General features: G+C 43.6%; 1 protein-coding gene across 1 annotated transcript; it reads left to right on the plus strand.

Moving 5' to 3' along the window:
- The first annotated feature begins 4,325 nt into the window (after positions 1-4,325).
- Positions 4,326-13,665, plus strand: arxa (aristaless related homeobox a). The gene is made up of 5 exons (XM_078231992.1): positions 4,326-4,512; positions 5,903-6,458; positions 7,434-7,479; positions 8,967-9,298; positions 12,960-13,665. The coding sequence occupies exons 1-5, from the start codon at positions 4,326-4,328 to the stop codon at positions 13,195-13,197; spliced, it is 1,359 nt and encodes a 452-aa protein (XP_078088118.1). The 3' UTR covers positions 13,198-13,665.
- Positions 13,666-14,898: the final 1,233 nt, after the last annotated feature.

Here is a 14,898-nt window from a genome sequence, read left to right on the forward strand (position 1 = left end):
CACAGACTTTCGTGATTAGGAAGTTTGAAAAAGTGGCCTTCAGCCTCTGTACCTGAGCAACAAACACATCAGTTGGAACATCAGCTGCTCGCCTTGTAAACCGTGTTACTGAGCTTGTACGCTTTTGTGGAGTAGAGCAGAATTAGGCTTTTTTCAAACCCCCGTACGAAATTCATATGTTACTAAACGACTGAAGTGGCATCATTCATTGAAACAATTACAAACGCTTAGCTGTCTCAATGCCAAAAGGCACCCACAGGAACCGAAGGGAGTGGAGAATATAATTTCACTTGGAGAAATTGAATAGAAACTCTACTCAATACCAATGGACAGTAATAAACATATCCTGTACTTTTCGCTCGTATCACGTTCATGTCCCTGAGATTCTGAGTTCTATAATAGTAGAATGTTATAAATGGGTGCAGACTCGTGTTTTAGAGCGAGCATTGACCTTGGGAAATGGGTTGGGGGGTGATATTTCAAATATTAGCCAGTGATGATAAATAGGTATTAGCTGAAGGCAGGGGATCAATCAATGGTTACACGGCCCCTGTCCAACTCTCAGTCACCCTAGACACAGGGAGCATTTATAAATGTCACCTTTCACAATTCCTCTGTACCTGTGTTCATCCACACTTTAGATTGTTTGCTCACACGGACAGTCTCTCATTTGGGTGCACTCATAATAGATGTATCGATTACGGATGCATAATAAGGCGTTTGAAAAACAGGCCGCAAGCAGCCATGTAAATGAACCCCTGGGTTTCTTGCTGAGTTTTTTTTAACATATTTTTATTCCAGGACCGATCCAGATCACACATCTGGCGCAAAGGTGAATCGAGATCCAATGTATCGTCACGCCGCCATCGATAAATAAAACAAAACCGGGAAGCTGATTAGGAAAGTCAACCGCCTGGGCATTATTAATAATTATTTCAGTACATATTAGTGAGAACTCGCAGCCTAGTCCTGCTTCTAGTTTCTGTGTAACTCCGCCGCCTTGTTTTCCAAATTCATTAATTGTCCTTAACATTGCTTTCCTCTGCTGTTTAGCTCCTGACCGTCTGTGTCTATGTTTCATATTAACCTCCACCGGTTTAATTATCAAAACGGAATAAACAAATTCTCCTTTGTTTGTCATTTGCTTCATGTGATAGAATAATTGTGACACGGTTTCCATCCTACTATTCTCTCGTTAGCTCAATTGCTAGAACAGTTAAAAGAAATAAATAAATCTCTCGCACCGTCCCTTTGGAGTTGTATTGGAATGGGGTTAGAGTCTTGGTAAAGGGGCGCTTGGAGAGGGGGGGGGGGGGGGGAGTTGGGAACCTAACCAAAGTCGTTTGGGAGATTTCCCGTTCACAGTACAGCTTTGAGGCGGCTAACTGTATACAAACACACAAAGATAAATACTCTGCTGAACATACAGCTAAGTAGAGGTGGCAAAGAACTGTTGACTAAATATTCCAGCAGCAATGGTTACCAGCCACAACATATGTTCCTCGCACTTATTCTCGAAGGAATTTAGCTCTTTAAAAATATTTTCAATATGGGGTAATAATCAAACAATCAGCACCCATTGGTTCCAGCGTCATTAGCTTGTATCTGCCTTTACTTGTGTTGTGTAAGACTGACACATTCGATTACAAGCGAGGAGTTAATTATGAGTGTTAATAACGGCACTTTGTATTAACATATCTGGCACTTTTAATCGCCGACTCGGTGCATTTACGTCAATTTTATTCGTTTACAGAAAGGAGCAATCAGAGCTCAGAGACTAGCACAGAGCCAGCATCATGTTCCCACTTCTCGGGCAAATCCGTGTGCATATTCAACTCTCCCTCGCCCCTGCAAATAAACGAATATTAAACCTTCTTCACAGTGTTGCACTCATTGGAATATAGGATCTGCCGGGACCGGGCTCGCGGGTTGACACCCAGCCCGCTCCAGTGTGTGGGGTTAACTAACACACATTCTCCTCGTGTCCCGATCGAGCGCAGGTCTCTCTCTCTCTCTCTCTAATTTAAAGACAGCCTCGTCCAACAAACAGAATGAGAAAGAAATCTGTTCATATACTAAAGCCTTGTGGCATTTGTTTCAGGTAGTGATAGATGTCCTCGCTTCCTTGCTGCCAGTTATTCTGTATTTGCATCCCCACAGCTGAACGTGAAAATGTTTCTGTTTTCTACGTGTTATTTTGTTCCAGAAAAGCAGCCCCTCATCCTTGTGGTCAAAAGCAGTTCACTTTACATCCTTAGTACCACAATTAAATAGTCAAATATTTCCAGAGTTGTTTTCGTTTTAAATAGTTCTGAAAATAGTTGAATAAATAAGAATCTACGTATCTCGCCTTTGTGAGAAAGGTACAATGTTTTGCTGAGATTTGCCTTTAATGATAACATTTTCCTTCTTTTTATGTTGGCGATTTAGCTCCCACAGGCGTTGGGAAATGTGTAAATGTTAAGCGAAGCTACCCTACAAGGCATTTTCTAGATTGCAGTTTTTCCTCACCCCACCGCTGTTGATGTGTTTTGCGGACCCGCTGTCTGCTAAATAGCGTGTGCGGGGAGATAGGGAGAGATACCTTTTCACAGTCTTGCTTTCCCTCTCTCAGTGATGACCGTGCCATTTCCCACCTCTCTCACATTTCGGATGAGCTTGCCTCAAACTGCAACTGCCCAGAATCGAGTGAGAAATCCGAGTTCAGGGATATTTATTTGCAGCTATATTAGTTTCCAAAAGTTGCATGCATTTTTGAGGGGTTTCTTTTTGCAAATTGACGGCATTTAATGACACGAAAGGGACAAGCCCCAAATGAGAAGGGAACTTTAAGCGCACGCTGTTTGGGACGAGAATGTTGATGTGTAGTGAGCTGCTTGTTTCCACTGTGTAATTAAATTGAGATCTGCGCTGGAAAAAAACAAAAACGTTTCAGGCTTTTGCCCCCAGGAAGTCGCGCAATGCGCCGTTTCAGTCCTGAAGTCATATTATACATACAACATGAAGTTCTCCGCTGCAAAAAAAATATCTGCAATACGCCATTTACATGGAGCAAGTCGATGAAGATAAACGCAATATAATCAAGTGAATGATTGTACCGAATAGCCGAATGGACTTCCGAGCACAGAGCAATGTGCTTGTTCCATCTAACTTACTATTTCTGATCAAGACATTTTACAGGATCAGTTTATGGAATGATTATAACCCCCAACATTGATCAACTGTGCACTCCAGATCACATTCCTGACAGGGTATATCACCTCCACTGACGAGATCCATATCTTTAGGGGGGGGGGGGGGAATTCACGACAATCTGTATTATTGTAAAACACATTTAGCCGCGAGTACGAACGTTTAATATATCACGTTACAAGTTAATCTATCCTTTAATTTGATGGGTAGTTACAAAGTCCTGTTGCGGATTGTTTGGCATGCTGGGCTGTGTGGACCGGGGGGGGGGGGGGGGTGGAATTCAGACGGAAATCCTTCTAAATGTCACTATTAAAATGGCCTGGACATTGTGACAACAGAGGGGGAAATATCGCTTCACACCAACATGATATAAACTTTAAACAGGATTGGCCCAAATTACAGCTCCTTCATTAGCAATATTTAAATGATGGATCACAATTGGCGTTTGAGTTATGATTCGTTAGTTCAAGATTAGATTCAGAAATACATCCCTTTTATCATATTGGTGCCAGCTCTCACTGAAGCCAAATTACACCAGCACCTCCCTTTAAATTACAATTCATAAATGTTAAGATGCAGAAAGTGGAACGGATTATTAGAATGCATGTATATATATATATATGAAACGTACCCTGGGCTACAAGATCTTAATCTAATTGATGTTTCCGGAGTATCGTTCCTTACCATAGGAATCAAAGGTACACACCACAACTTTTCAAAAGTGAAGTATTGAAAAGCCGGTGAACCCTGTGAGAGCTACGTGCTGCATCCCATCATCTGTTCAGCCTCACCGCCCGGGAGCTAGGACAGCGTTTTATACAACCCACTATCTCTCTCCAGAGAGGGAGAGAGAGAGAGGATCCCATCTCTTGAGCGAGGTTCATTCCTTCAGACTCCAGATCGCGTTTTCCTGTTCGCCCAAACTTCGTGTCGGTGAAATGTGAAAAAAAAGAGAGGCTCCCCAGACCTCCCTGAGCCAATCACAGGGGTTTCAGCACGTGTATTGGAGAATCGAGAGGAAAGCAATTACAGGCCAATACAAATGTCATTAGTGGCCTCGATCAGAGCAAGAGCGATTGCTGTACAAGTGGGGGGATCGCAGCCGCCGGCAAGCCACAACTCAGGCTCCAACCATGACAACTCAATACAAGGAGGAGATTTGCGACAGATCCGAGTGCAAAAGTAAATCTCCAACTTTGCTCTCCTCTTACTGCATCGACAGTATTCTGGGCAGGAGGAGCCCCTGCAAGATCCGATGTATTGGAGCCCAAGCATTGCCGCTTCTCACCGCCAGGAATGAGCCGGACGCAGCCAGTGAAGGTAAAGAGTCTTTTTTTTCCCCCAAGGGGCAGGGTGGAAAACTTCACTGGATTATAGGACCGAACACCCAGTGTACTTTTAAGCAAAACAAAACCTCCACACATTTTGGCACTTGTCTACCAAGAGACGGAAGTGTTGACCCTACAACTCCAGTGTGCAAAGCATCGGTGTCTGGTTTGCAACTCTGCCCAGCATTGTTTAAAATATGTCTCAAACAATTCGGTGATTTTGCAAGAGTGGGGATACTTTCTGGTTCAGACTGGGGATGCCTAACGCGTGCAGTAAATGTCGAATATGTTATCGATTCCTGTAGAACAATTGTTTGATGTTATTTCATTGTAAATGATTGATCGAGATGGCGTGTTTGCGATTGGTTACTTTGCAAGTATGCTGTCGATAAACACACCGATATCCAATGGCGCCTTTTCCCCTGAAAATTGCTGGGAAAAGGAATCTCGTATTCTAACTTTCAGCCTTCTCTCCTTCCAGCTATTATTGACATGCCAACTGATGCGTATTCTGAATAGCACTTGCGTTAAACATTTGGGAGATCTGTGGGATTTTTTTTTTTAATCGTTTGATTTTAAATAAAACTAACGGTTGATTGATTCAGCGAAAATAAGCTTTTTTTCAAAAAGTAGATTGAAGTTGAGAATGTTTCTAACAGAATGCAAATGGCGCAGGGCGGTCAATTTTCAATCTCCCTTCTATCTGATAAAGAGGCATATAAAAATGACTTAACAAAAGCTGCAAATGGGGATAAATGGTTTAAATTCTGCCGGCATCAGGGATACTCGCAATTTTAAATGAGAATATTCCACCATAACTGCTTCTGTAACTGATAACTGGGATGAGTGATGCGGCTCTCTGCAGAGTTTGTGTGAGTTACTCCAGTGTACATCTATGCAGGGTATTTGAACTGCCATCATTGCGTGAACCAAGTGTCCCTGCCAAACAACACAGGCCAATCTCCCAAAATGAACGGGCCAGTTGCTTCTTTATTATCCTGCAGACAGGATAGGAAGTTATCCTGCTGTCCCGCTGCTGCCGATTCGCGCGGCCTGCTCTGGTAATCTGCTCTCCCTTCTGAATTAAGACAGTGTTTTTATATATAAACTATTTGCTACCTCTGAAACGACAGCAAGTGCAGCACTTGCGAAAGTCTCTGTCAACATTCCGCTCTTGTTTAAGAATTTTCCTGGTGGGTAAATCTGGCAGTGTCAGCCTGTTCCCGTACAGTCTGCTCATTGCTACCTGTACTATGTAGAATTTCACTCAATGAAAAGTACAACCAGTGAGTAAATAGTCTTTGTGAGTGGGTGATTTTATTTGAGAATTTCCCTCCAACTGGCTGATGTGTGAATTCTTGTGCTTTTTTTTATATCCACAGGATCGCCCAAGGAAAACATGTCTTTTGACTCTGAACTCCACCTCCCTCCGAAACTCCGAAGACTGTACGGTCTGGGCGGTAAAATCCTGGACGCCCGGGGATTTAACGAGATTGGCAACGAGAAATTGGAAAGAGACAGATCCTCCGAGCCATTCCGAAACGCCGACCTGAAGATCAGCCAAGCTCCTCAAGTCAGCATCAGCCGCAGTAAATCCTACAAAGAAAACTTCAGCCTGGGCAGAACGCAGGGGGAGAGCGCGCCGAGCTTATCCCAGTCCCCAGAGTTAGGCTCGGCGGAGCCCATCGACAAGTCGTTCGAGGGGGACGCCAAAGAGGAGGTTGGAGATGACCTGTCCTCTAAGCTTGTAGAGGAGGCCCAGACGGATGTGGATGTGAAAGATGGGGAGGACAGCCTGTGTTTATCAGCCGGCAGTGACTCAGAAGAAGGCATGCTCAAAAGAAAACAGCGGCGATATAGGACTACATTCACCAGCTACCAGCTGGAGGAACTGGAGAGAGCTTTCCAGAAAACACACTACCCAGATGTCTTCACCAGGTATGTATCAAATTAAACTACTCCAACTAAACTCAGAAAAAAAACTCCAGATGGAAAGGTAATTGGTACAGCACCCAGTCCCTCATTGTTTCTAACTCGCTGCTCTGGCGTTTTCCGTAAGCCCTTTTCGAAATGGACAAACGACAAGGACACCAGGCACACGATCCACCGGGAGGCTCGATAACTTTCTCCACTCCCCCACTCGCCCGTGTCCCCATTATCAAAGCAATGACCGTCCACATCAACACTTGGCGCTCGCCACACAGCGCTGCCCAGCCGACAGTCCAGCAGTGCCTTCATCCCATAGATTTCAAAAGATTAGCCCTTTGATCTTTCTCATTGGGGGAGAATTGCGGTGTGTGAAACTGTCATCTCCCAAAAGTCAGTGTGCACATCAGCTTTCTAAATCTGCTGACACCACATTCCGTTCAGTGACTGTAAGTAAACGGATGTGTACCGAATTGTGTTCAAAGCCACACCAGGACACGGTAAAAGTGGAACAGTGTGGCATAATATTTTCTTTTAAAACGGTATTTTATGTTAGCAGGTGAGCTATGGACGAGAGTGGGAAAGACAATCATTAACATATGTCATAGTTTTGGTCCCTTTCAGTAAATTAACAATGCAGTACACTTTCCAGATTTAAAAACCGTTTCCGATCGATATTGAAAATGGATTTTTCCTGTATCAAATAATGACACATTCTGCTGGTTTTAGCAATTCTTATATTTTCGGCAATGTCGGGGGTGAGCTGCTGGACTTGTTTGATGTTTGCATACTTGGTCTAACCTATTTGATGGCCCCATGTAAACAGGAAAGATTGAAGAGCGCCCGTAAATAGGTGGGGTCTAATCCTCATTTAGAAAGCTCCATATTTCCCGCGGCTGATATCTATATTAGCTTTCCAAAAAAAACCTACTGCGATCCACGGTAGAGTATTAACTGTATTTTCACCTCTTTCTGTGTTTTGTGCAGGGAGGAACTAGCGATGCGACTAGATTTAACAGAAGCACGAGTACAAGTAAGTTGCAACTATTATGTGCGGATAGATGGCTCCCAAGCTAGTTCTTCCACCACTGGTTACATGTGTTTACTTAGATGTTTCCGTATCAAGTTGTAGGCTTATTTTTTTCTCGTTATATTAATTCATACCGACCTTCTTAATAATTGTCGAGAAGTGTGCGGGCAGACAGTCCCGGCTATGCAACCCTGGCCCTGTCTGATTGTGCCAGGTACAATATATTGATCTATGTCAAACTTTCTACAGATGTGACTGCGCAAATATGAATAATGGGAATGCTTTTGCACCGCGGCAACCGAAAGCATTAAAACAGTAGCATAGGATTTAATTTCCTTCGCTTTCAGAGAATGTGATGAAAGGGGGGCAGAAGTGGAGTGCTGTTAAAGTTGATAGGGCCCACACCACAGTGCATTTTCTCTCGAAGCTCTCATAACCAAAGCGACGATAAACATCATGATTGGTGCCTTATTGCGAGCACAGGGAACATAAAACATATGTTGGGAGGTAAATGCCGAGTAAATCACTTTACAGTTACAATCGAGCGCTGATAAGACCTAATAAATTCCATATGGCTCATTTAATACACAACAGCTTCTTGCATTAGAGGAGCTAATGATGAGATTCTCCCTCGTTCTGTTGACACATTGTTCTATTGTCAAATACCCGATGTGACAGGCAGCCAGGAATGATTATTTTCCGCTCAGGCAGTCGTGGGAAAGTTAAATAACTTTTTCTCCCCCCCTTCTCCTTCTTTACAAAAGCTCGTTTGGACTCAATAAAACTTAGGAGACATTCTAGTAAAATTAATTGTGCCGCGTTATTTTCATGTTTTATTTCACTTCGCTTTGTTTAAGTACAATCGATGTATTAATTAAGGCCAATTTAATAATCACGAGATAAACTGTGAATATAAAAAAAAAATCGGTTTCCTTTTTACTCCGGCAACTGGATTACTAAAATCGGCAGTCTCATGTTGTCCGGACACATCAGAACTCGTCGGGGATGTTTGATGTCTTCCTTTTTTTTCTAATCCAATATTTGATCGCATCACTTTTTGTTTGCATAATGTATTCGATATTTCTGTGGGAAAAGTCAGGAATCTGTACAAGTAATGTGGGTTGCCGTTCGAATCAAAAAGAGCATTTATTTTCCAAGTGTGTAAAATGAATCTGCGCCTCACGCTACATAGAAATGTATCTAATTCTTCCAGAATGTTAATACACTTTTAGTTACATTTCTATATGAAAGGCCAGTACTGAAATCGCGAGTTTTAAAGGAGGGAAGGGTTTTAAAGTGTATTTCGTTATAATCAGAGCTGGACTTCAATTTTAGAATGATTTTGTGTGCAAGGTGATACTTCAGTGTCATTTGTGTTGTTGGATGTAACCTCAAAGTGATTTCACATTTGCTGTTCTCTGTTCTCTGTACTTTTATTTTCAGTTGTTTCAAATTGTTGAACTTAATATGATCTGTTTATTTTTTCGCAGGTTTGGTTTCAGAACCGCAGAGCCAAATGGCGAAAGCGAGAGAAAGCCGGAGCTCAGAGCCACCCGGGCGGCCTGCCCTTCGCCAGCCCCCTGGGAGCGGCGCACCCGCTGGGACATTACCTGGACGGCAGCCCCTTCGGGCACCACCCGAGCCTCGAGTCCGCCTGGTCAGCCGCCGCCGCCGCCGCAGCAGCCGCAGCTGCCGCCTTCCCCGGCCTCCCGCCTCCACCAGGCACCGCTGCTCTCCCCCCCAGCGGGGCCCCGTTAGGCCTCGGCACCTTCCTGGGAGCGGCCATGTTCAGACATCCTTTCATCACTCCGCACTTCGGCAGGTAAGAGCCTTCAAGTAAAGCCCCTCCCGCCCACCACCACTCCCCCACCCCATCCTGCTCCTGGAACAGCAGCAGCAGCAGCCACAAGAACAAGAAGTTACAAGTGAACCAGAATCATTCAGTCATCAGGCACAGTGAACAAGAGAGAGAGAAACAAAACACAATTCCTTCACAATCCAGCAGCTAAAACTCAATTGGGGAAGAACATGCGACAGTAAACAGAATAGGCTCATCTCAAAATGAGTCAATGGTAAACTTTTTTTTTAGAATAGCAACCGCAACATCTCCTAAAATGTTTAAAGTCAGTAAGATAATAGGAAAACATAGCAATCAGTGTCATGACTAATCTCACATGAAATGTAACAAATCCCGCGATAGACCAATATTCTTCCAAATCCGCTGCATATTTAATAGCAACTCCAGCACTCAAAACAGCACATTAAACAATCGCTTACTAAACAACATAATCAATATTTCATAACAAAACACTGAAATTACTCAAACTACTGCGAGCCATGTATGCGAGAGAGAGAGAGAGAAGTCAAGCCCCATTTTCAAATATCCAAAATAAAGTAAGTACGATGCTGGGACAAGGGCTGCGGCGAGGAAGCCGCGAGTGGTATTGTGAGCCCCGGATCTACCTGTGCGAGGGAATGCGTGCAGAACTCCAGCCGAGTCCCTGGCACATGGAGTGCCGTCTAACTCATAGAATCAGAGAATTCCTCATGTGCCAGTATCTCTGGAGGTTAGGAATAGACCGGACCAGACCACATTTTTATTGCAAACCCACTGCTGCTGTGCAGGTTGTGTGTGTTAGTTAGCACAGTTAAGGACAGGCTTTGAACAGAATCTTCGGCATCACGACATTTGCAAGCAACATTCTCTTTCTCGCAACTTCAGCTGTAAAACATTATAATGTTTTTTTTCTTCATCCATGGTCAGTGCAAGACAGCATTTAGATTGTGACTTTGGTCACCCACCTTAATGGGCATTGCATCTGGCTTTTGAATGAGTTGTTCACTTAGATCGGATCTAGCAAAATGCAGAAATCTGGAATGTTTATTCGCTGGTAATTTCTGCAAAGTGAAACTGAAAGTGGCAAAGGATAACAATAGACTGACCAGGGGGTTGGGGGCGGGGGGGAACGAAGCAAGGCGATTTAGCAACTCCATCATTCCAACTGCGTATGTTTTCTTTATCTTCCAAGGTTTGCCATTTGGTCGCTTACCCTGACCTGAAAATTATTTGGCAATGTCAAGGTGAAATCTACGTGATATGTGTTTGGAAAGTGTGGCATAATTTAGTGTCAGCCGAATCATTTGGAATCCCACACAACTCCGCTGTAGCTTGTATGGGACAGGGGAATGTAGAGAATGAAGAGGAATGTGATTTCATAGCTATGCACACCAACCCAAGATTTCCAATATTCCACCACTTACATAACATGACATATAAGTAATGTTTGCACGGTTTATTCCAATAAGAGTTCTAGTGTATGTAATCTACCTTGCACCATACTCCCGTGCCAACTGCTCAGGTGCAGCACCATTCCACACCGTATCATTTGGGAGTCTCAAATGTCACTTTTTTGGTCAGCTAGGAATCTGGCATGCTTAGAAACCCATCACCATGGTTAAGCTTTTCAGGCCCAATATGGAGTGAACATTCTCTACACTTCAGGGCTCCTTTCTCTCACTTCAAGCCAAAGAATTTAGGAAAAGTAGTCTTCGGCAACCCTATAATGCATGGGAGTTTACTCCAATATTACTTACTAGTATCCCAGTGGAAACAATCCCAACCCATTGTGACAGGTCAACTCCTGAAGATGTTGTTAATAAGCAAGTTCGGTTGTTGGATCATTAACATTTAGCAATGGTCAGCAGTGGACCTGGCTAGCTTGAGTATTGGATTATCAAATTGCCACAGAAGAGTTAAGGGGGGGGGGCAATTCCCTTCCCCACCCACGGGGGCATGCAATCAACACAACTTCAGTGAGATTCTACCAATTCCTTTCTGCCCTCCAGTTCACAGAGTTGGGCAAACCTTTGTTTAAGCTTCTACTAAGTGAACAGCAGCTCGTCGCCAGCAGGTAGGGTGAGCTGCACAAGTCTTCTGAAAATGTCCTACATCAGCCTAGTGACTGCAGCATTGAGACACACCAAACCCCATTGGCTGCAGCAGAAACATGGCGGACCTCAAATCATACTGACATGTTTGATTGATTGTCTGTGCTTACAATCATATAGTATTGCCTCATTCCAAGCCTTGTGGAGCCTCATCACCCCCAAGCCCTTTGCCATGCTGGAGAGCTGTAATGAGCCAAATACGTCGATATTTTACCCATCCAAGTCCAATGTCCAAGTACACTAGTTGAGGGAAGTCACAATAAACACAAGTTTGAAGGGAAGGGGCTGACGATGGTATGATCACCAAAGTAACTTGACAATTTCTGCATGTTTTTTTTTAAATAGGCCTTTTTAATGATTCATTCTTGAAGTACCTCATCTAGTTTTAATACAACATTTAGATATGAAATATAAATACTAATTATTTCGGTCAAGGTGGAAGAATGTGACATAAGCTATTCAAAAATTCCCCCTTTGTAACATCTAGCAGGACAAGGCAAGATGATTGGTTGGTGCGCTTTCGGGGGGAACGAACATGAAGCGTACCTTTTAACACTCACAAGTACGAGAAATCAATATCAGTATATTTACATAGGCAGAAGCTAGACTCATTTCACAGTGTATTGCTCCCTCCGTAATCCTTATGGGTGAGGTCTTGGTTGCTGTTAACTGATTCGTAGAGTAACCCAACAACAACTTGTGATCAGTTAAGGAAGTGTGTGGTCCAAAGTTGTGATACGCCAGCCAGTTCACTAGCATTTCAGTGGCCTGGCTGAAAGATGGTTCGGTACATGCAAGCATGTGCTGACACACTGGTGCTGTGCTAAATACACAGTTCCATATGGATATCATTGCACTTGGGCACCCCTAGAAGAGAAGAAACAGTTACCTAAACTCTTAATACTGCGATGCTGGAAATCTGGAAATAGAAAGAAAACTTGCTGGAAATGCTCAGCAGGTCTGGCAGCATCTGTGGAGAGAGAAACGGAGCTGGATGATCGGAATCATTGAATTCTGTCTCCGGAATGAGTCGTTGCTACTGTAGCAATGAGATGTAAATTACATTGAAGCCCAAGGTTATTACAATCTAGCAGCTAGAACGTTTAAGTCGAGCTGGGACTGTGACGGATTGTCAACCTTGACTCCCGGAATTCAGACAACACGAAAATGTAGTTGCAATTCTGCTGTGCAATTGTGATTCACAATCCCTGTAATATTAATCTTAGCAAATAGCCCAACTTCATTTCACCCAAAGCTTACAAGCGATGAGCTGATACATTTGAGACAAATTATCTGCCACATTTATAACCAAATCCTGCTTTCTCCTACATTATAATTAGTGATATAGTCAGACCCTGTAATGTGCAAGTCTGATAAGATGTGAGTTCTGTGCTACTTGACGCATCGCGCAAGCCAATATTCCCCCTGGACAATGCAGCCTTTCTATTTCCCAGCCGTCACCAAGCCAGCTGACCAGTCATGATTTTCAAAACGCTTTCCCGTATTGTAATGTGGAAAATCCTTGTCTGTTGCAGGCTCTTCTCGACAGTAGCTCCGCTGACAGGCGCCTCTGGCCCTGCCCTGCTGAGACAGTCGGCCCCGGGGGTAGAAGGGGGGGTGCAGGCCGGCGCCCTCTCAGACCCCGTGGTAGCAGCAGCAGACAGACGAGCGTCCAGTATCGCAGCACTCAGACTCAAAGCCAAGGAACATGCCGCCCAACTCACACAGCTCAACATCCTCCCCGCACCCTCCACCGGCAAGGAAGTGTGCTGAACACGCACCAAGGAGCTCCTCCACACAGGTTGCTGGTCAAGACCAAATTCAGAGAGAGCGAGGACCAGTTACTCCGCGTGGGTTCTCAGACTGTGCATGCCCATAGATAGAGTCAGTATCCCTTTCATCACATCAACAGGCCGCACTTAGAGAAAAAATCAGAACAAAACAAAAGAACAATGACACTGTCTACATGTAAGATTTCTGATGTTGCTACACCTTTCATCTTTCTGAGGGAGGGGTGGGGAGGTAGGTAGTTGTAGTAATCGAGCCTGATAAAGAATATACCTGAGGTGATCACAGAGAGAAACTTTCTTTAATACACTAGGGTTGGATCTAATCAGGGCAGTTCTGCAAGAGAAAAAAAAAACAAAGGATGAAATGTATTCAAAACACACGGATGTAGATATGATAGTTTCCTAATTCCAGTCTTGGTGGCCCGATATAAGGGATACTGTTTCTGAGTAAGGTACACTTTGTGCGGCGGACCGGTTGTACAGCACACATGGGCATAAACACGTTGGTTACGTCTGGATTTATATATATATATAAATATATATACACGTGAGTGTAGCCAACCAGCGGTTCGCTACTAAACCAAAGGGACAAAATACTGCCAATCCGAGTGGACTGCTTATGTCACTAAACTGTGATTGATTTCTGTATAATAATGGTCGTTCTTCAGAATTTCCAAGGAAAATAATTGTACATTTTTTTTTAAAAAACATTGAAAATTTGCACTCAGCGTGTTGTGAAAGTTCATTCTCTAGAATTACCAGATCGTTCTTATAGTGTTGTGGATGTATTAGGTTCGTAGAATAATTATTTATGGAGAAACATTTTATTTAACTTATTAACTATAGAGGTTTCGAAAACCTTATAAAAAGCAACTTGCTATATTACATGTACTGTTGTAACTTCTTGACATGGGCTAGAAGAGTGAAGACACTCTGAAATAAAATGTTCTGCTTAACAAGCTAATCGGAGAAAGCGGCTTCTTCTGCATCCCGGGTGCTTAGAATATTGTTGAACGTTTACCCACCGCAGACAACCTCACGGTTTACCAGTACAATGCTGTCAACGCAAAATCACAACTTGAAGTAACTCTCCGCCAAGTGCCAATTTTGTTTCCGCCCAGTATAGACGTAATGAGATGAGAAAGAATTTCTGAGCCGCCCGGTTTAGTGTGTGTGCCCGGGCTCTGGCAGCTTGCTGTCTGACGGTATTGGTGACACACAGGCTCTACAGCAGGAAAGTGTTTCCCGCCAGCCATTCCGTTTCAAGGCTAGTTAGTTTCATTCATTCATTCACAAATCCACGCTGTATGTGCTGGCTAATTTAAAAGTGTGATAGTTAATAAGCACAACATTGCCACGCAATTAAAACATCTCTCTTGTCAATTTAGAGGGAGAAACAGCTATGATAACAACATAACATTCAAATAGAACTCAGTGTTCTTTTGGACCCAGATTCCGATTTGGGACAATTGAGGGGAACACTGGCACTTTCGCAACAAGTAATCCCTACATTGGGTTAACATGACTTAAAGCCTTTTAGCGCATTCCTCCAACACTATTGCTTTAATGAACATTGCCAGAAGGCTGCCACCCCTCTCTTACGTTGTTGTTGACACGACCAATAAATATGCTTTCCCATAAACCGCATGAACCTTACTCAGTGGGACTGGGTTGAAGTCAAGAG

Source organism: Mustelus asterias, chromosome 17 (assembly GCF_964213995.1).
Source record: "Mustelus asterias chromosome 17, sMusAst1.hap1.1, whole genome shotgun sequence".
Taxonomy (NCBI): Eukaryota; Metazoa; Chordata; class Chondrichthyes; order Carcharhiniformes; family Triakidae; genus Mustelus; species Mustelus asterias.